At 44.4% G+C, this 20,808-nt stretch overlaps 2 protein-coding genes across 3 annotated transcripts in view; one reads left to right on the top strand and one right to left on the bottom strand.

The window, feature by feature from the left end:
* LOC119661748 overlaps nucleotides 1–20,808 on the top strand; it is a 450,161-nt gene that overhangs the window by 371,311 nt on the left and 58,042 nt on the right. The window lies entirely within an intron of this gene.
* LOC119661749 (protein amnionless) lies at nucleotides 9,398–11,104 on the bottom strand. The gene has a single exon (XM_038071219.1). It carries the CDS (start codon nucleotides 11,066–11,068, stop codon nucleotides 9,545–9,547), a length of 1,524 nt encoding a protein of 507 aa, XP_037927147.1. The 5' UTR covers nucleotides 11,069–11,104; the 3' UTR covers nucleotides 9,398–9,544.

The following is a 20,808-nucleotide window of genomic DNA, read 5'->3' as shown; positions in this document are numbered from 1 at the left end:
TTTTACTGGTTATAGTGTACCTGTTGATCATAGTATCTCAAGCAGGCCAGTAACCGTTAGGAACTTTAGTATGTTCCCCACTTCCAGAAGTTTCAGCTTTGCATCTGGTATTAAGTGTTCTCCCAGATGTATCGACCTACTTTGCACAAGTGCTGGACACTGTCCCAGGACGTGCATAGAGGTTTCGTCCTCCTCCTCACAGAACCTGCAGGCAGTGTCCGTAGATATCCCTAGCTTCCCTAGGTGGTAGTTCAGCCGACAATGACCAGTGAGAATTCCCACTATGATTCGGAGGTTCTTTTTGGTGAGGTTTAAGCAATCCTTTGTACGCATGGGTTCGTATCCCCCAATAAGCACCCTGGACTGCTCCATCCCTGGTAGGCCCGCCCAATATAGTTCCCTCAACCGTTTTTCTTGGTTTCTTAGATTCATAGCCATGAAACCGTTTCCGATTCCACAGAAGGGTTCTGGCCCGTATAAAGGCGTCCCTGCTCCCTTCTTGGCTAGTTCATCCGCTGCCTCATTGCCTTCCAGCCCAGCATGGCCTGGAACCCAAAGTATCCAGACCTTGTTGGACGAGCCGAGTGTATTCAGTCTCTCAAGGCATTCCCATACCAGTTTAGAGTTCACCTGGTTGGACCTAAGTGCCTTGATCGCTGCTTGGCTATCGGTGAGAATAGCTATGTTCTGCCCCCTGTAGTTCCTTTACAGATTAAAGGAGGCACATTTGTCTATGGCGTAAATTTCCGCCTGGAATATGCTAGTGTACCTGCCCATTGGCTCAAAGTACATTTTCCTTGGACCAATGACACCGGCACCCGCTCCCTCTGCTGTGAGGGATCCGTCAGTGTACCAAGTAATCAGTTGCTGGTTTAAGCCGTATGTCGCAGCCACGCTTTCCCAGTTTGTCTTGTTAGTCCAACGTGTTTCAAACTTCTTATCGAAGTGAAACCTCGTTGTCATGTTGTCCCTCGGTATCAGTAATTCGGGATACCGCCTAGAAAGGATATCAATCTTCCTTCGATTTAGGCAGCTCCCCGCCTCACTCATGCTACCGGCCATCCTGAATATTGATCTCCTTGCCTGCATCTGTATGTGCAGATGGAGAGGGGTTAATCCCAGAAGGACCTCCAGGGATGCCGTTGGGCATATCCTCATTGCCCCACTGATACACACGCAAGCCAGCCTTTGGAGCTTATGTAATTCCCTGGCTTGTGTGCTGAGTTGGGTTCTTTCTGCCCAGATTACCGCTCCATAGGTAATCATTGGTCTTACTATTGCAGTATATATCCATATTTTTCCTGCTATGGATCTGCAAGTCATCAGAGCCCTCGTGGCTTTCCGACATGTGTCTTCCAGAGTAATTTTTGGTCTAGCGTGATTCCCAAGTATCTGACCTCTATTTCTTGTTTCACCTCCATATCATGCAATGTTATGGCTTTCAGGTGATCCAGCTTACGCCGCCTAGTGAATGGTACTATGGTGGTTTTGGTTGGGTTGATCCGCAGTCCCACCTTCCTGCACCAGGCACTAGTAACCCTTAATCCAGTTTGGATTCTATCACATAGGGTATCTTCATATTTGCCCCTACAGATTAGAACAATGTCGTCCGCGTAGCCCTGGACTTGTATTCCAGTATTAGTTAACACGTCCAGGAGTTCATCCACTACCATACTCCACATCAGCGGCGATAGTACTCCGCCCTGTGGACAGCCTTGAGTGGTGTTCATGATAATAGAATTTGTACCTGTTTGTACCTCTATTTGTCTGCTTTCTAGCATTTTGCCCATCCAGAGTGCCAGGGTGTTTCCCACTCCTTTGCGGCTCAGGGCATCCTGTATCTCTGTGTGCGATGTGTTGTCGAATGCTCCTTCGATATCGAAAAACGCGCACAGTGCAATTTCTTTTGTTTCAATGGCGTCCCGTAGTACCTCTGTCAGCTGATACAGAGCAGTTTCAGTTGACCTTCCTGCCCGGTAGGCGTGTTGACAATGATGCAAGGGATTACGCTTTAGAACGTTAGTTCTAATATAGTTGTCTATGACCTTCTCCACCGTTTTGAGTACGAACGATGTTAGGCAGATTGGTCTGAAAGATTTAGGGTGAAAAGGATCCTTTTTACCCGCCTTCGGAATAAAGACCACTTTTGCCCGTCTCCATGCCCTTGGTGTGTAACCCAGTGCTATGCTCCCCCTTACCACCCTCAGAAGAGACTCTGGGATAATTCCTAGGCCTCTCTGGATAAGTGCTGGGAAAATGCCATCTGCTCCGGGAGATTTCATTGGTTGAAAGGTTCCCACTGCCCATCTTAGCCTAGCTTCTGAGCATACCTCTTTTGCTAGTTTCGAGCTCTCTTTCCTTCCCCTTTTATTCGTTGTTGGGGTGTCAGGCAGATTATTGTCGCCTGCCGCCGAGGAGTAGGACCCCTGGAAATGAGTTCTGAGAAGCAGGTGTACCCTGTCCTCCTCATTCTCGGTGAATGTCCCATCTTCCTTTTTCAAGCAGACAGAGGATATTCTCCCGTCTTTGGCTACAGCCTAGTTGCTTCTGTGATCTGTTCAATCCCTTCACAGAATTCCCTAAAGCTGTTCCGTTTCGCTTCCCTGATGGCGTTGCTATACGCAGTCAGTGCATTTTTATACCTCCGCCAGTCCCCGGTTCGTTTTGCCCGGTTAAAAAGTTTTCGTACCTCCGTTCTCATTCTGGCTAAGTTTCTGTTCCACCATGGTACATCCCTTGATGACTTGACTGTCTTGGCCGGACAGCTGGCCTCATATGCGTCAATGACGATTGTGTTGAGGTTTTCCACCACCGTTTCTAATTCTAATTCGCTCCTGATGTCACCGCTCCCTTGAAGGTGGGCAATGTTGTTGCTCAGGTGCATTGTGTAGGATTCCCATTATTATTATTCTTTTTATTTCGGAGTTACCCTCAATGTCGAATCTGATTATCCTGTGATCAGACATTGAGGGTTCATCCGACACCCTCCAATTCCTGACCATCCCGTTCATTAGGGTATTTCCTAGAGTTATATCCAGTACCTCTTGTCTGGTGCTGATCACAAATGTTGGAGTGTTCCCTACGTTGTATATTTCTAACTTATTACTAAAAATAAATTCGAGAAGGTACTCACCTCTACGATTAGTGTCACTGCTTCCCCACACTTCGTGGTGGGCGTTGGCATCGCAGCCGAGAAGAAATGGTAACGCCCTCTCCTCGCAATACTCCGTCAGCTTTGCGACTTGTTCCGGTGGAGCCCGGCTCTCGTCTCCTGGGAAGTATCCCGATGCTACCACTACCTTTCGAGTGCTCCTCCCGGCTTCCAATGAGACTTGGATAGCCACAAGGTCCCCGGTTAAGAACTCTGAAAGACATATGTATTTTAGATTACATTTGAGAATTATGCAAGCTCTTGGTTTTTCACAAGAGGAGTCCCAAATTACCTGCATGTCTCCTCCTTGCAGACCGCGAATCTGCCCCCGGTACACCCACGGCTCCTGAGCCAGCACTATTCCAATGTTCTCCTTGGAATTTGCCCTTGCAATCACTGCAGATGCAGCTCTCGCATGGTGGAGGTTTATCTGGGCTATCCTAGTGCTGGCCATTGGCTCCGTTATTGTTTGGAGCTCTTCTCCACTGTCGAAGTGTCACCCTCCTCCTCCGACATGGCGCTTTCCTGCGCGTCGCTGTCCACCCCGAGCCTAGGAGTCCTAGGTCTAGGTCGTCCAGCTTCTGCTCTTCACTGGGTAGCAGGTCTATTTCCCTGGTTGATCCCGTTCTTTCCGCCTCTATGGCTTCCGCGACTTCTTCAGGGACCTCGGTAAGTTTTCCACCCGATGCCTCCTCCGAGGTCTCTTTCCTTGGCTTTTCCTTGTGCACATGCACGGGTATGTTGCCAAATCGGTAGTTGATATGACAACTCCGACGTTTAATTGCCTCTAGGGATCGGTCATCTACCCCGATCGTGAGGAGTTTACCCTTTCCCTCCACCTTGTTTCTGAAGACTCTCCATAGTCGAGTATGGAGATCTTCGTTCTGAGCAATTAAGAGTCTCATGAGGTCTTCTGTTACTATTGCCGCGGCCTTTGGGAGAAAAACTGTCACCATGTGGGCTCCTGGTATATCATCTCCAGCGCATGTTGACAGTTCCACCCCTTCCCAGCCTGGCAATCTAGGAATTATGGTTCTGACCCATTCTGCGGTACCTTCCGTTGCGCAGTCCACCAGTATAAGGCCTGGTCGAAAGCGTATCCCGGTTAACACCAGTTTCGACGTCCATCCCTTGATCATCTGCTTGGCGACAAGTTCTTCAATGATTTCCTGTTCCTCCCGAGTGAGTATTTGCTCGGGAAACCTTTTTGGCAGTATGGCCAGTCGAATGCCCTTGACCGCACTAGCATAGCTAATGCCGGGCTTCCTGGGTCCTGCCTTCACTCCTGACCTGCCCGGGTTTTCTCCTCCCGTGGGTTCAGGTCTGGGTTTTTTGGGAGCATTCCCTTCATGCGGGCTGATCTCTGCTGCTCCCCGCTTTCTCGGCTCCGGTAGAGATGGCTTAGGTCTGTCCTGAGCCTTCTTAAGGGCCTCTTCTGGTTTCACGCCTTCCTTCCGATAGCGCAGGTACCATTTAACCCTGGCGCCACTGAGACCTGTCTCCTTCCTGACGTCTGTTATATTTATCTCAGACGTGCTTTTGCTGGTCCCTGCTCTTTGAGCAGTGGTGTTCGTTGGCTGTAGTCCATGCAGTATACCAATGCTCACCTTGGATCCACTGCTTGACGTCCCAACTTCTCCCTTCTTGGGTGTAGTCACCTGGCTTTCAGTAATTCGGAGACGTGCCTCCACCTGATTAACCAGTTTTGGTGCGGTACGGGGCCCCGCTTTTTTGGTTTTTGTTTCGTTCACAAGCGGGATCAGCTCGACGTGATCGATTACGCCATTTGGTTCTATCAAATGCCTAATCTGTTTGCAGTCACCGCTGTATCAAGCCTATACCAATGAGATAGTGATAGTCCTGGCCCTCTTTCAACAAGTATGAGAGGTGGCGGGGTTCAATCAGTACGTGCTCAATTTGGTTAGAATGGTAAGACACGTATGTTTGTGGACCGCTTTCCTCGCAAACCAGATACTTCGTTCGATACTCCTAAATGGATAATCCGCAGTCCGTTATCATTGGTATGACCACGTGACCACGTGTTGATCGAACGCCGCCACCTCTCAGCCTTGATGAATGTCAGAACATATCGGGGGGCCAATATAGACTCGGATCACTATCTCGTTGGCATGGTGCTCCGAGCTCGAACAACAATACCACCTAGAATCCCCTCTGACAATCAGGTGAGAGTGAACACTGAAGCCATCCACAACACAACCCTCCGCGGCACCTACAAGAGGGAAATGGATGCCGCAATAACCGCAGTCAGTAGAGGACCTGGAGATGAAGCATCAACTAATGATCTTCACAACCACCTGAAGAACGTTATCATGGATACGGCCACAAATATACTTGGCCCCAACCGCAAAAGGAGTCGGAACGGCTGGTTTGACGATGAATGTAAGCTAGCAACGGAACGGAAGAATGCCGCATACCGAGTAATGTTGCATTCTCCAAGAACGCGGGCACGCGCAGAGACTTATCACGAACTCCGTCGAGCGGGGAAGCGACTTCACAGACGGAAAAAGGAAGCCTGGGAGAACCAACAAGTCTGTGAACTAGAAAAGTACAGGGAGCAACCGCACCAGGCGCGGAAGTTTTACCAACAAGTCAGCAGGATGAAGCCTTATACACATCGATGCTCATCCTGCCGAGACAAAGAGGGAAATCTGATTTCCGACAGAATGGACATATTAGAGCGATGGGTTGAGTACTTTCATGAGCTACTGAACAACCAGAACATCGGCGAGTTGGAGGTCCCGCCAACTGAAGGCGACGGACAAATACTGCCACCACCGAGTTTAGGAGAAACAGTCCGTGCAATCCATCGGCTAAAAAACCATAAGTCGCCAGGAGCCGATGGAATTACAGCCGAATTGGTTAAATATGGAGGCGACCAGTTACACCAAGTGGTTCATCAACTTGTGCTCAAGGTATGGGACAGCGAATCAATGCCTGGCGATTGGCAACGAGGCATTATCTGTTTCATACATAAAAAGGGAGATATCACACAGTGCAGCAATTATAGAGGTATCACGTTGCTGAGTACCATCTATAAGATATTCTCCACTATCTTGCTAGGCCGGATAGCCCCATACGCCCAGAACATCATTGGCCCATACCAAAGAGGCTTCACTCCAGGCAAATCAGCAACAGATCAGATTTTCTCTCTGCGGCAAGCGACGGAAAAACTGTTGGAATATGGACAACAGTTGCACCATCTTTTCATCGACTTTAAAGCCGCCTATGATAGCATAGCCAGGGTAAAACTGTACACGGCCATGAGAGAATTCAGTATCCCAACGAAATTAATAAGACTGACTAGGCTGACACTGACCAATGTGCGAGGCCAGATAAAAGCAGCAGGATCACTCTCAAGACCATTCGACATCAACAACGGTCTACGACAAGGGGATGCGCTATCATGCGTCCTCTTTAACCTGGCCCTCGAGAAAGTGATCCGTGATGCTGAGGTAAATGCAGGAGGTATGATCCTCTTTAAGTCCACCCAACTACTGGCCTATGCTGACGATATCGGCATCATGGGAAGAACCATCCGAAACGTACAAACTGCCTTCATCCAGATCGAGCAGGCGGCCATTGGCGCGAGATCTTGGGCTGCACATCAATGAAGGCAAGACAAAATATATGGTGGCAACGTCAGCATCGAAGACGAATCAACCAACAACATCAAACCGCACTGGTCAAACACGAACAAGAATAAGGATAGGGGAATACAACTTTGAGACCGTTGAAAATTTCTCCTATCTAGGGTCGAAAATCACAACCGATAACAACTACGATGATGAAATCCGCGCAGGGTTGTTGTCAGCGAACAGAGCCTATTTCAGCTTACAAAGACTGTTTCGCTCGAAACGTCTCACCATAGAGTCAAAGCTCTTACTGTACAAGACTATGATCTTGCCAGTCCTTATGTATTCCTCGGAAACTTGGGTTCTTAGCAAGAAAAATTGCGAACTCTTGGCCGCATTCGAGAGAAGACTCCTCAGAAGAATTTTTGGCCCCCTACATGAGGATGGACGATTCCGTAGCCTGCACAATGACGAAATCTATGAGCGATACCATAAAATCCGGCTCAATAAGTTACGGTGGGCGGGTCACTTAATCCGTATGGATGAAGATGATCCCACCCGGAAAGTCTATAAGGGCAATATCTATGGTAGGAAAAGAAGACGAGGCAGACCCTGCCTAAGATGGAGCGATGGCGTGGGCCAGGACGCCAGACAGCTTTTAGGGATATCGAATTGGTGGACCTCGGCGCAAAACCGGGATGTCTGGAGTTCCTTATTAAGGCAGGCCTAGACCGGATACCGGTTGTTGCGCCGTTGATGATGATGATGAAAGTCACACGGCGTCCTTGAAGAATTATTGTGCCCCTTTTACTGGCTGTAGTGTACCTATTGATCATAGTATTTCAAGCAGGCCTGTAACCGTTAGGAACTTTAGTATGTTCCCCACTTCCAGATGTTTCAGCTTTGCATCTGGTATTAAGTGTTCTCCCAGATGTATCGACCTACTTTGCACAAGTGCCGGACACTGTCCCAGGATGTGCATAGAGGTTTCTTCCTCCTCCTCACAAAACCTGCAGGCAGTGCAGTGCAGCCCCGCATCTGTATGTGCAGATGGAGAGGGGTTAATCCCAGAAGGACCTCCAGGGATGCCGTTGGGCATGTCCTCATTGCCCCACTGATACACACGCAAGCCAGCCTTTGGAGCTTATGTAATTCCCTGGCTTGTGTGCTGAGTTCGGTTCTTTCTGCCCAGATTACCGCTCCAAAGGTAATCATTGGCCTTACTATTGCAGTATATTCCAAAGTAGTATCTTCGGGCTGCAACCCCATTTTTCTCCTGCTATGGATCTGCAAGTCATCAGAGCCCTCGTGGCTTTCCGACAAGTGTTTCCGACATGTGTCTTCCAGAGTAATTTTTGGTCAAGCGTGATTCCCAAATATTTGACCTCTGTTTCTCGTTTCACCTCCATATCATGTAATGTTATGGTTTTCAGGGTGATCCAGCTTACGCCTCCTAGTGAATGGTACTATGGTCGTTTTGGTTGGGTTGATCCGCAGTCCCACCTTCCTGCACCAGGCACTAGTAACCCTTAATCCAGTTTGGATTCTACCACATAGGGTATCTTCATATTTGCCCCTACAGATTAAAACAGTGTCGTCCGCGTAGCCCTGGACTTGTATTCCAGTATTTGTTAACACGACCAGGATATCATATAGGAGGGCCACCATTTTTTTTAGGTTACTCGATTGGTAGTTTCTGCGAGTGGATTATCGATTTAAGTATACACTTTGTACCTCCTTTACTTCCCCTTTTACTGCAAAGGTCAAACGGAAGACCGGTTTCGCAAGTAATAAAGAATGCCATTAATTTCATATCCAACATAGCTATATTCAGTGCAAAAGATGCACTCTCTTCTTTTACATATATGGAGGCCCTCTTAAACTCCAGTTAGAATGACGGCTCCCGCTACATACCTGGGGACTTACAGTTCCAGCAGTTTTCCCAAATTTCGTATTAGGAAATGGAACCATTTCGATAAGGTAACGTTTTTCAGAAAAGGTAAAATTTCAACCGCTTAGAGTGAGTCTAACTATCACAGAATATATATATCAATTCGAACAGAACTAAATACTGAATTTTCCTAAAAACTACAAACTTACAAAACATGCTGCAAACACGTTAACTGATCAAAGTCAAATTCACAGTCAACCAGAAACGAGGGGCGTATTTCATAATCATAGAAAATTTTCAATAAATATCTGGGCGCACAATCAAAACTATTATAATTCATGTATCATTTTTCAAAGAAATTGATGATATTCATAATTTATTCAATATAGTTACCCATTATCAACTGTATATGTGTTAGCACAAGCGAACATACTACCGTATTAACATATCTCAACCATTTTTCTAATATAGCAGAAGAGAGAGATATTCCAGGATGTACGTATCCGAAACATGGCAAACAATTATGTCATAATGATATTTTCTTTCATTTCAACAAAGCCCCAGAGATAACCTCTTTCCTTCACGATACCATTCGGGATGACAAAATCCCAAGGGACATCACCCGCATAAACCACAATATTTAACGTGCTTCCACATAAATCTTTGAACAAACAATCATGATGAACTTTGCTACTTAGGGACCCAGGGAATAAATAGTATTATAAAACCAAACTCCAACGAACAACCACTCAAAAATCCAACTTCATAATATGCTATATTTCGGTCTTCATATTTTACAATTGGTAAGTTCAGCCTTTTTGGACGATTCTGCAATCTCCGTTCGAGATATAAATCAGATAAATCTCACTGTGCATAGTTTATATTTCCATATTTCAACCAAACTCACAATTATTCTCCGCTACTTATTTCAGAACCTAAATCAACCTCCACCATCTCTTCCCCGTCGTCCTCATCCTTAAGTTCTTCCATCTGATGTCCTGAATCAGTAAAAGTAGATTGTTTGTCATCTTTAGATGCAGAACCTTTCCCAGCATCTGGTGTAGATGATTTCATAGTTTCTGCTTGTTTAATTTCCTTTTCACAAAACATGGGATTATGAAAGGAAGTTGTCGTTCCAGTAGCGGAAGCTTCTTGATCCTCCCGAACTCTTCCTTGTTCCAGTCCAACAACGACACTTTCAGTAACCTCAACATCAGCCACTGGATTATTTTCAAATCGTGCGAAAACAAATGGTGAGTGGAAAATCCTGTGACGATTAAAGACTAGCCATGATGGAAATGGTCCGGATGAAAATATATTTCGTTCATAATGTGCGTAAAGTATTAGGAAAAATGTTACAACAACGAAAAATGTGGAGACGATAATTGTCCAAATCGAAAATCCAGAATTTGGAGCATAAAACATTCCAGAATGGAATATTTCCCGATTTCCTGAAGTGAACTTCTTCTGCATTTCCTTGACGAAGCGAACACTATTCTCATTGTAATCTCCAGAATCAGTGACAATATACTGATAAAATGTTCTATTGTTTTCCCGAATAAGTGAACCGTATCCAAAGATCTTATTCTCGAAGTTCATTTGCTTAGAAAGTTCTTTAATTTGCCGCTCAAATCCCGCCTGATCAAATTTACTGCAATCACTTATGTACATCCTAAATGCGGCACCGCAAATTTCACAGCAGAATCCAAGGGGAACAATTGGATTAAAGCATTTTGGAATAGGACACTCTTCGGTCAACTCGCTGCAAACACGAAGCTGGAACTCAAGAGTATATCTCTCATCATGACACCCACAAACCGATGACGATTCTGCCTCAACCTTCGTACTGTCCGCCCACTTGAACATAAACTGCCCCAATTCCGTTTTGAAAAACTTCTGCAGTTCCACAGAACTAACTTCTCGTCCATCTAAATAAAAATTGCCATGACTTAAGCTTCTCGCACTATCCAAATCTACCGACGTAGCTCTTTTCACCGTCATCGATATTGTATCACCGCTACAAGGAATCCGCTCGACATCAGGAATAGATTGCAGTTCCTGATCTGGAAGATTTTTCCATGTTTTCGAATCAAACCAGTTGATACGTACGGGCTGAGTGATAAGCGGAGATACTACATCCTTGCCTCGACAATTTTTATGATTTTCAGGAAGAAACTGTAGAGCGCTACCTTCGGGTAAGATTAAAGCTCCATCCATTGGCAAAATAATACCCTTTGTGGAGACACTTAGCGGTAACTGCACTACCGCATCGAAATTCGAAGGAAACTTCAACTTATCACTGGAGCAAGGAATTTCCGCGGGCACATTATCACTTTGTAAAGAAAATGTCCTGTGAGATAACTTATATTGGCTTTTTGTGAAACCTGCCATGAGGCAAATTAACACGATAACAACAGGGAGCGTTGCAGCCATATCTGCTTTTAAAGTTGAACTGAACTATCTGCTGGAAAAGAGGGTGTATGCAGTACAAATAAATTATGATAAGTAAATATCTTATGTTCCAGCTGTAACATTCAGATACAATGCTGATAATTAATACTTGACTCTTTTTAGCAAGATATTAGATTGTTTTAGTCTGGTACTTCACTAGTATCTTAATCGAATGTATCTGAATTGAATCTCATATTTAATTCCAGAGCTTTCTATGGACTCTTGTGTATCTGAATCTGAAGTGTATAGAACATCTTTTCAAATAAAGTTAGTACCAATTTTTACAGATCTATACATCTTGCTAGATTTTCTTTAGAAAGGAAAACGATTATCTATAATAGAAATAAATATCCTTGATGTCCCGCATTCAAAGCAATCCACGTGTACGCTCTTGAAGAACACGCATAACAACGTAAAGCAACCCTTTAGTGAGAAGAATATGGGCCTAAACCAAAGCCTGGAGCTTAAGTATAAATGAACAATCATTCTCCCATACATATCTTCTGGCAGCAACGTTTTATTGTATGTATGTAATACAAGATTAAAGATAGTCTTCCTCAATTGAACTAGCGCTTATTTATGTATGAATGATTGGCACGAAGGTGTAAAAATCATCAAAAAGCATCCCCAGTTTGGCAAAGGACGACATTCGTGCGTGTGCGGGATCCTCACCTACCAAAAAGTATTTTTCCCCATCTCGACCCTACTAATCGAATATTTTATCCTGAGTTAAGCTGATCACTAGTCTCTCAAAATTCAATCCTTTTGAGCCACTCCTGATCGATCTACTCAAATACATATATTCTCTGTCTTTGACGATTAAATCTGAGTCAATGTAACCCACATTTTCTCAAACATCTGAACTTGATCCAGTCCCTAATATTAGGGATGAGTTTGTGCATCCATCAACTCTTCGGGAACCGCTTCTATCTGCTCTATCAGTGAATACATATGTGATTCTATTCTAAGTGCACATTTTTGCTCTCGGCTCGTTAAACAGAAGTTCACTCGCTTTCTCCAGTACAACATAGGCAATCCCGTTCAAGTAATTAGACTGAAATAACCATAACTAACGCTACCTGATTTTATCATCATCATCAACGGCGCGACAACCGGTATCCGATGAAGGCGTGCCTTCATAAGGAACTCCAGACATCCCGGTTTTGCGCCGAGGTCCACCAATTCGATATCCCTAAAAGCTGTCTGGCGTCCTGACCTACACCATCACTCCATCTCAGGCAGGGTCTGCCTCGTCTTCTTTTTCTACCGTAGATATTGTCCTTAAAGATTTTCCGGGCTGGATCATCCTCATCCATACGGATTAAGTGATCCGCCCACCGTAACCTATTGAGTCGGATTTGATCCACAACTTGACGGTCATGGTATCGATCATAGATTTCGTCGTTATGAAGGCTACGGAATCATCCATCCTCATGTAGGGGGTCAAAAATTCTTCGGAGGATTCTTCTCTCTAACCCGGCCAAGTGTTCGCAATTTTTCCCCCCAACCGTAAACCCAAGTCTCCGAGGAATACATGTGGACTGGCAAGATCTTGTACCGTGAGTCCTTGAGGGTTTTACGTGGGTACCCGTCGGGAAGACTTAATCCCACGGTCTTCTTAAGATACGGATTGATTTTGTGACCACAATCAGAGCCCCGCTGTGACAAGCGACAACGGTACCAGTCTATACTAAGTGCATGGCTTAGCATGTGTGTTGAAACGCAACACCACGCCGAGGCCGAGGCATATGGGGCTAGCCGGCCTAGCAAGGTAGGGGGGAATATCTTATAGATAGCACTCAGCAACATGGTACCTCTATAATTGCTGCACTTGATGAATTGGTGTAATTGGTCGTCTCCATGTTTAACCAGTTCGGCTGTAAATCAATCGGCCCATGCCGACTTATGATTTTTAAGCCGATGAATTGCACGGACTGATTCTTCCATGCTTGGTGGTGGCAGTATTTGTCCGTCTTCAGTTGGCGGGACCTCCAACTCACCGATGTTCTGGTTGTTCAGTACTTCATCAAAGTATTCAACCCATCGCCTCATTATGACCATTCTGTCGGAAATCAGATTTCCCTCTTTGTCTCGGCAGGATGAGCGTCGAGGTGTGTAAGGCAACATCCTGCTGACTTGTTGGTAAAACTTCCACGCCTGGTGCGAACGTTTCCATAGGTCTCTAAAGGCAGCTATAATGTGCCACGAAGACAACGCCAATTGAGTTGGAATTTTACCCACTGTCCTTTTGGGCCTACAAAATTAGCTCAAAGACGACTTAGGCGCCAGCTGCACTGAACTCCTTTTTGGAACCACTCTAAGACTTCCCGTCAACGATAACACCGACAGCGATCCAACGCTGTTTATCGACCAATTTCGTCACCAAATGCGCGTGCCCGTGTGCTTTGAGAATGCAACACGGAAGAATGTACATAATAATTATGCAGCATTCTTCTCTTCCGTTGCTAGCGTACATTCATCGTCAAATAAGCCGTTCCGTCTCTTTTTCGACTGAGGCCAAGTATACATTTGGCCGTATTTATGATAACGTACGTCAGGTGATTATGAAAATCATTTGCTGATGCTTCATCTCCAGGATCTCTGGTGACTGAGGTTATTGAGGCTCTTAAAATCCCCAAGTATGATTTTGATATTCAATCTGGGACAGGCTTCGAGGATTAGTTCTACTGCCTCGTAGGAGATATCCTTCTTCGACTCTGCAGTCTTCTCTGTAGAGGCGTTAACGTTAATGAGGCTTATATTTCTAAACTTGCCTCGCAAGCGCAGAGTGCATAGCCGTTCGCTTATGTTTTCAAAGTCGGTAACAGCAGGTTTCATTTTTTTGGTGACTTGGAAACCTACTTCGAGCACATGGTTTACTGGATGGCCGCTATAATATATGGTGGAGCGGCTCTTCTCCAGGAAACCGGTCCCTGTCCAATGCACTTCTTGCAAAGCAGTTACGTCAGCCCTATGTTGGGACAGGTTATCGGCTAGCTGCTTGGCAGCTCAATCTCTGTACAGGGAGGGCACGTTCGATGAGAAAATGCGCAAATCGTTAATCCGTTTTCGTTGCCGGATTCGTCGTTGTGTTGTCAGTCCAGTCCGAGGCTCCTGTTGTCGCTTCGTAACAAGTTGTTTCCCTTGTAGGGTTCTCAGCCCTACCCAACCCCCAACCTGGAGGACCAGTTGGTAAAATTTGTCCCATTTTTAGGAGCAGGAGACTCCCCTTCATCCTTCTCCGCCTGCAGCTTTTCGTTAAGAAAGAGCTCCCAGCGGTCACCACGTGAAAGTGGAGATAGGGTTTGGTAGTGGAGCTATTGGTGTTGGTTCAGAAGGCATTTCCCAGGTTTTATGCTCCATCGTGGGTACCGATCCACGTTTCGCCCTGGGACCTATACTACCCTTTGACCACCAGTTAGAAATGCAGGAAAAAAGTACTCTCGCAGGATAAGGTCTTTATTGAGCAACTGGAATTAAAAATACACCCCTTATTCACGCTGTCAAAATCATTCTCGATGAAAACCATTGAAAAGCTCACGACTGTTTCGATTGCCTTATCGTTCCTGTTTATGGCAGCTTCTGTTACCCTTACCAATGCAACGATGAAATTCCTTTTGTCAGTCTGTATATTACGCTGTACGCTATTTCTCGTATTTTTTTACACTAACTGATCTCCATCGACGTGTTCACCCTCACCGCCCACTAGCACCAATAAACAGAACTCTCAGCAGCATCACGACAACGGTCCATATTGCATTTCGGGTTTCGACGCGCTGCTTCTATGCGAGCAGACAGATTTCAGAACCTTTGTCATGTACATTCAGAACATAACTCCTAAATCGGCTGTTAATTGCGGTCTATCTGATTAGATGTTCGTTCCCGGCAACCTCATTTTCGTTCTTCCCAGCAGATACCCTTGTCAAAATCCTGCAATATGCAATTTTTTTTTTGGGTAGGGGAGGTAGAGTAGAGTGAATGTGTTTACACACAGAGTGATGAGCTTAAAGAGAATACGATAGGCAGACGCCACCCTCAACGCCCCCTTTCTGTACTTGAGCAAGGCGCTAACTTCATACTTCCTTGCCAAGAGTATCAGTCCATGACACCGCGCTGTAAAACAGAACAAACTCCAACTACGAGTATTGTATTTGTTGGGAGATAATTATTTGCAGCTGCAGTGCAGTAAGTGATGCAAAATAAAAAGTTTTTTGATTTCAGATAAAAATTGGATTCGCTACACGTCCCGCAGTTGGAGAACTCTTTTGTTTTTAATTTAAACGTTTCAAAAAAAATCTCTGAATGTTTCCCGGAATGTATCTCAAAATAGTACGCAAAAAAGACCTTCTAATGTGGTGCTCCCGCCCCCTCCCCTCCCAGCAGATGCCATGCACTCGTTGAACAGGACCACGCTTTGCCTCTCGCTGCCCTGAGAGTAAAGGAACAGAGTGACAATAATCACTTTTACAATGTGAGGATAGGTCACCTAGGGCGGTCTTTAAATCCTTTTCAATACCACCCTATAAGCCGCCTTCACGGCATAGTAAAATCGTAGCCTTCTGTCACATCAAGCGATACCATTCGGGTATATGTAAGGCTCGAGCACCGCAGAAAATATGTCTCCTCAAAGGCTACAAAGACAACTTTCCCAGCATTCCGCATGAGCTGCTTTTCGAGCTCGATTTGTCGTCCAATTGCCCAATTCAGGAGTCCAAGCGTTAAAATACTCTGCCATTAACATCATTCCACATGCTCCCACATTCAAAACCAGAGAGCTCAACATTTGCTCATATTCGGCAGGTGTAGCACTGGTTGTAGCAGAAAAGCTTCTTTCACCTTCGGTGTGGGTGCACATTATTTCCTGAAGAGCTTGTTCTCCACAAGCCCATATTACTGCTTGGCCCAACCAATCTTTGACACAAATGTCACCGCCACACTCCCTAATTGTGGCCACATTTATATCTTCCTCGTGGATAGTTTGCGAGAGTCGGTCTTTTGCGACATGGTAGTGGTTGATTTGTAGCAACCTCAACTGTCATTAACGTTGAGGGCTCTACAATGCTCTGTGCAGCTGCTTCTGCCTGCAATTTGGCAATGGTTCACACCCTACTACTACTATATAGTATGCCACTTTTGTCAATTCAACAGTCCTTGCCGATATGGCCCCCAATTCCGCATCTCCAGCATTATTCCAAGCTGTCGTTCGCACTGGTACATGGCCACGGGATGTTGTCGAAGGCAAGGCAGCAGTTTGTTCTTATTTTCCAAGAGCCGTAAATATTTTGAATGCTGTCTCCATTTGTAGATTGATAATGTCAGTTGGTGCCCAACCGTACCGGTTCTTTAGCGTCTCTACTGCTGAGGGCACCTCCAGTTGCCAAAGGGTACTTCCGTAAATATGTCCTAGTCTTCGCGACAATAGTTTCGATGCTGGGAGTGAAGACTAGGCCAGCATTGAAACGTGCCTTATGAAAGGAATATTCCCTGCTCAATGGAAAAACACAAAAGTTGGTGCTGCTTCCCGAAGCCAAGAAGCCACTTGGAGATTCAACATCATGCCGCCAAATCTGACTGTTGAATACGATGGGAAAGATGATAGAAAGAATCGTCTACAAAGGGTTGTTATCCAACGTCAAAGTGACAATGACCTGTCGAGGCGATAGTACGGATATCGACGCACCCACTCTATGGCGGATGCAATAAGCATGGTGGTGGATTTTTTAGCACTCTGGTGGCTGCTCTGTGTATTAGCATTGGATGTTACAAACGTATTCAGCTCCGCCAGCTAGAACCGAAGTATGCCTTGATTGACATAGGTGCTCCTTGATATTTGGCGAGTCTGGTAGAGAATTTCTTATGAGAGAGACGAAAACGAAAGCGGTTTTAATTAAGAACTGCAAGAAAGAAGAACAATGTTAAGGTCTAAATGGACAAGCATCTGTAAGTCAGCTATCAAATACCTGAGAGTAATGATTGACGTCAGACTGAGCCTTAGGGAGTACCTAGAGTATGCATGTTAAAAGGCAGCTAATACGACGGCAGCGTTTGCAGATATGCTACCGAAAGTGTGCGGGCCAAAGCACTGTCGCACATTGCTTCTAGTGAAAGTGGTGCGATCCATTTTGCTATACACATCATTCCTGTGGGCAGAAACGCTTTTAAATTCTCAGAGCCGAAGCAGATGAATTTCACTTGCCGATGGCTTTGAGGGTCTGCAGTACGTTGAGAACTATCTCAGATTAGACAGTATTTGTAGTGGCTGTATACAGAATACAGGAGTGCGGCAAGATCAGAATCCGTATGAAATCTGGCTACGCAAATGGGACGAGTCTACGAAAGGTCAACGGACGCATAGGCTTATTCCCAGCATTAAGGTGTGGCTTGAGCGCAAACAAAAAAGTTAAAATACCACGTAACCCAGTTCCTCACAGCACATTGCTTCAAAAAGCACCTGTAACGCTTCGCGATGGACGATTCGCTGGATTACTCCGAATGCAGTGGTGTATCGGAGGATCCAAAGTATATGATATTTTACTGTCCAAGGTTCACGACGTACTGAAGAAATCGGAACCAAAGTACCGGGAAGGATCGTGAGACCAGAGAACAGAGTTCCACAGATGCTGAAGTTGAATGAGAACTGACTTGCGATTTCCTCCACAACTGTAAAAATACTGAATGAGTTGTTGAAGGAAGCAAGGAAGGGGAAATCAAAAAGGACGAAAAGGACGACTACCTAAAGTCAAACTCACTTCATAAAGTAATACCTAAATGGTATTGAGATTGTGGTGCTCTTAGTGGATGTGAATAAACGGAGCAGACTTGTCTTCCTTAGATTTTTACACCTCTGTGTACGAAAAAAAATCATCTGCTAGGGGTGGCAGAAAATTTTCCTTGTGGGCTTGACTTTTCTAGACTTCACTTCACTTCATAGTGAAGAGACTGCGAAAACAATTCATTCCACAAAGGAATGAGTGCATAAATGTCATGAAAGCTTTCCTATTTCAAAAATTCGCTGCAAAACTTCTTTCCAATTAATTTTAAGGATAAGATTTCCCTTCGAAACTGCTCCAGGTAACCTTTGTTGAAAGTTATTCCATAATTAAGAGAATTTTGTGTAACAAGCTTTTCATTTCACTAGTCTAGCATTCCATGTTGAAAGTGCTGTAAGAAAGGAACAGTGCAAGAAAAGCCTGGAATAGTATATCGGGGCACTTCACCTGCAATCCGTAAAGCATAACTAGTTTCTGTATAGTTTGTAGGTCCTTTAAAAAAACCTAATTACCTTTACTGAAAACGAAACCTGGTTACAGGTTGTAATTATATTTTATATTTATAGGTCACTTTGCTTTCATCCCTCTGCTCTGCTTATATTTGGGTAACAGGGTCAATATCAGGTTCCGAAGTAAAACGGGGTAATTAATATCTACCTCTTGGGCATTATGTTATGTTTTATATTCCGCAGTACCCAGATTCACGGTTTGAGAGGGTCTAAACAAACATAAATATATTTTCAAAGGCTCTATTCACTTCTTCTTCTTTGCTCTCCAAAATGTAATGCATAATTGCTGGCAACCATCGACCCTAAACTTCCACTTCTACTTCACCAAGTAAGGGAATGTGGTTTCACCCTGAACATGACCACTAAAATTGACGAGCAATTTATCTCGTTATGCAATACATCCTGGAATTATTAACAGGAAATTTCTTTCAATGGAAATTGTAATTCATCATTTTTCGCCACGGTCGTGAACATTACTCCGTTCGTTTCCAACAACCTTTCACGTATTTTCACTCGTTATTTTCATCTGCAGGAAATGGGTATTATCCCGCTAATAAAATTCATTGCGCGTAATGAATTATAATTATTCTATGGCATTAACATGAGAATATTTTGATTACCCTGCTTACAATGGAAATCATATAAAAGCGGTAAACCTTGAATGAAGTAAAAACCGTCGTATCCTCAAACCCTTCAAGGTTTACCATTATTTCGGCAATTTCATGGTGGTATTCCCAACTTTGAGTCAATCCTGGTTTCAAAATATGTAAGTTTTGGAACTGCATGGCTGGCCCGGCAGCAATGAAGATTAAATGTGGACTTCTGTATGTATCGCAACGCCTGGAACAAATTATTAATAAATAAATTGGCGGCTGACGCTCATTTCGGAAACATCCTTTTGGGAATCCAAAGTATGAAATATTCAATTAAGGAAATGTACATGAAAAATTCAGATAAGCTCTGTATTCACTCATAAAATGGATTAAACTAACTTGAACCATTTTCATGTAGTGAAGATAATTCAATTAAGCCAGATCTGACAACATCCCTGCAATTAACCCGTAGGCTCGTAGTACATTTTCGAATCGGTAAAAGGCTCCTGATATTTTAGTCAAGTCCGAATGAAATTGTTTAATGTTGTTATAAGATAGATACATAGATACTAGGGTGCAGTGATTTTTAATTTTTTTTTTATAATTTCTCCAGAATATCTGTAAAAAGTTGAAAAACCCAACACAAAAATATCAGTTGGCCCGTGCTATGTTTAGGGGTACCTCCAACATCATTATGTTTCCAAAAAAAATTACGAATTTTCTCGTAGAACTACAAATATTTTTTGAACCCTGAATTACATCCTGAGCGAAGCCGTGTTAGTGTAAGATAAATAAGAACAACCTTGAAACGTGCTCGTTGAGACCCACGTGTGGCAAGGTGGGGGGAAGTGATTTCAAATTTCGCTCTTCACACTGATCGAATGACATTTAATCAACTCGCTCCGCATACAGGAGGTCGCTTGGTGATGTGTTTTTTTTATTTTCTGAATTCGTAATTGATTAATTATTATAGGATGATCAAACGACCATCCTCCCGAAGACGACCTGGAGGGAAGAGCTATCACGAAAACCTAAAAAGTTGGCCAAACTGACCGTGAAGCTCCGCCCGCAAATACTGAAGCTCCATCGAAACCCTCGATCGACAAGTGCCTACACGCCTCTGTGACAAGTGCCTACACGGCTCTAAGCTCGGAAGTGTGGGGGGTTCTTTGAGCGCTACGATCCCTCACATATCATTATACAAGATTCACGTGTCTATACCAGTACGTGAATACGCACTGGATCTAAAAATAACTCAACGAACCAGAGAATTCGCGACGGCCTAACGAGATAAACCAGAACGCGAGCCAAACGTGTAAAAATAAAAAAAAACGGGTCGACCGCGCGTGTTGAGCCTTAATTCTCCGGATCCGAGTGCCGCGATCAGAGGGACGATCGGCGACGGATCATAGTCTCGATTCTTGCTTCTGTACCTCAGATAGTTATTGAGCCGCGGCCCCTTAGGTTCTCTCCCTTCTTTGACATTATTTTGAGGATGTCCCTAAAAGGGTTTTGTGGGGTCAAGGAGAAAGAGAAAAGGAGGGAGTCCTCAAATTCAAAAGGATTCGAGTAAAATTCATAGTATATATATTATATGATGTAAATCCATAAACAACAAAAGAATTCAAAGAAATATAAAATAACTTAGGAACCGAAAACAAAAACAAAGGAAAACCGGGAACAAAAAATAAGAAAAAAAAATTTGTCAAGCCAAAATAATAGAATAAATAATGCAATAAAATGAAAACAAATAATGGAATAAAAATAAAATGTTGGAAAACCGGAAACTCGATGCTTCAGGTATGAGCTCGAAGTACATTCGGCACCCGCTCCCTCTGCTGTGAGGGATC

Source organism: Hermetia illucens, chromosome 1 (genome assembly GCF_905115235.1).
Source record: "Hermetia illucens chromosome 1, iHerIll2.2.curated.20191125, whole genome shotgun sequence".
NCBI classification, from domain to species: Eukaryota; Metazoa; Arthropoda; class Insecta; order Diptera; family Stratiomyidae; genus Hermetia; species Hermetia illucens.
This window is presented reverse-complemented; position numbering and strand designations above follow the sequence as displayed.

What these genes read in the sequence shown, in the direction of transcription:
- LOC119661749 (XM_038071219.1), bottom strand. Translation starts at nt 11,068, where the DNA reads ATGGCTGCAACGCTCCCTGTTGTTATCGTGTTAATTTGCCTCATGGCA.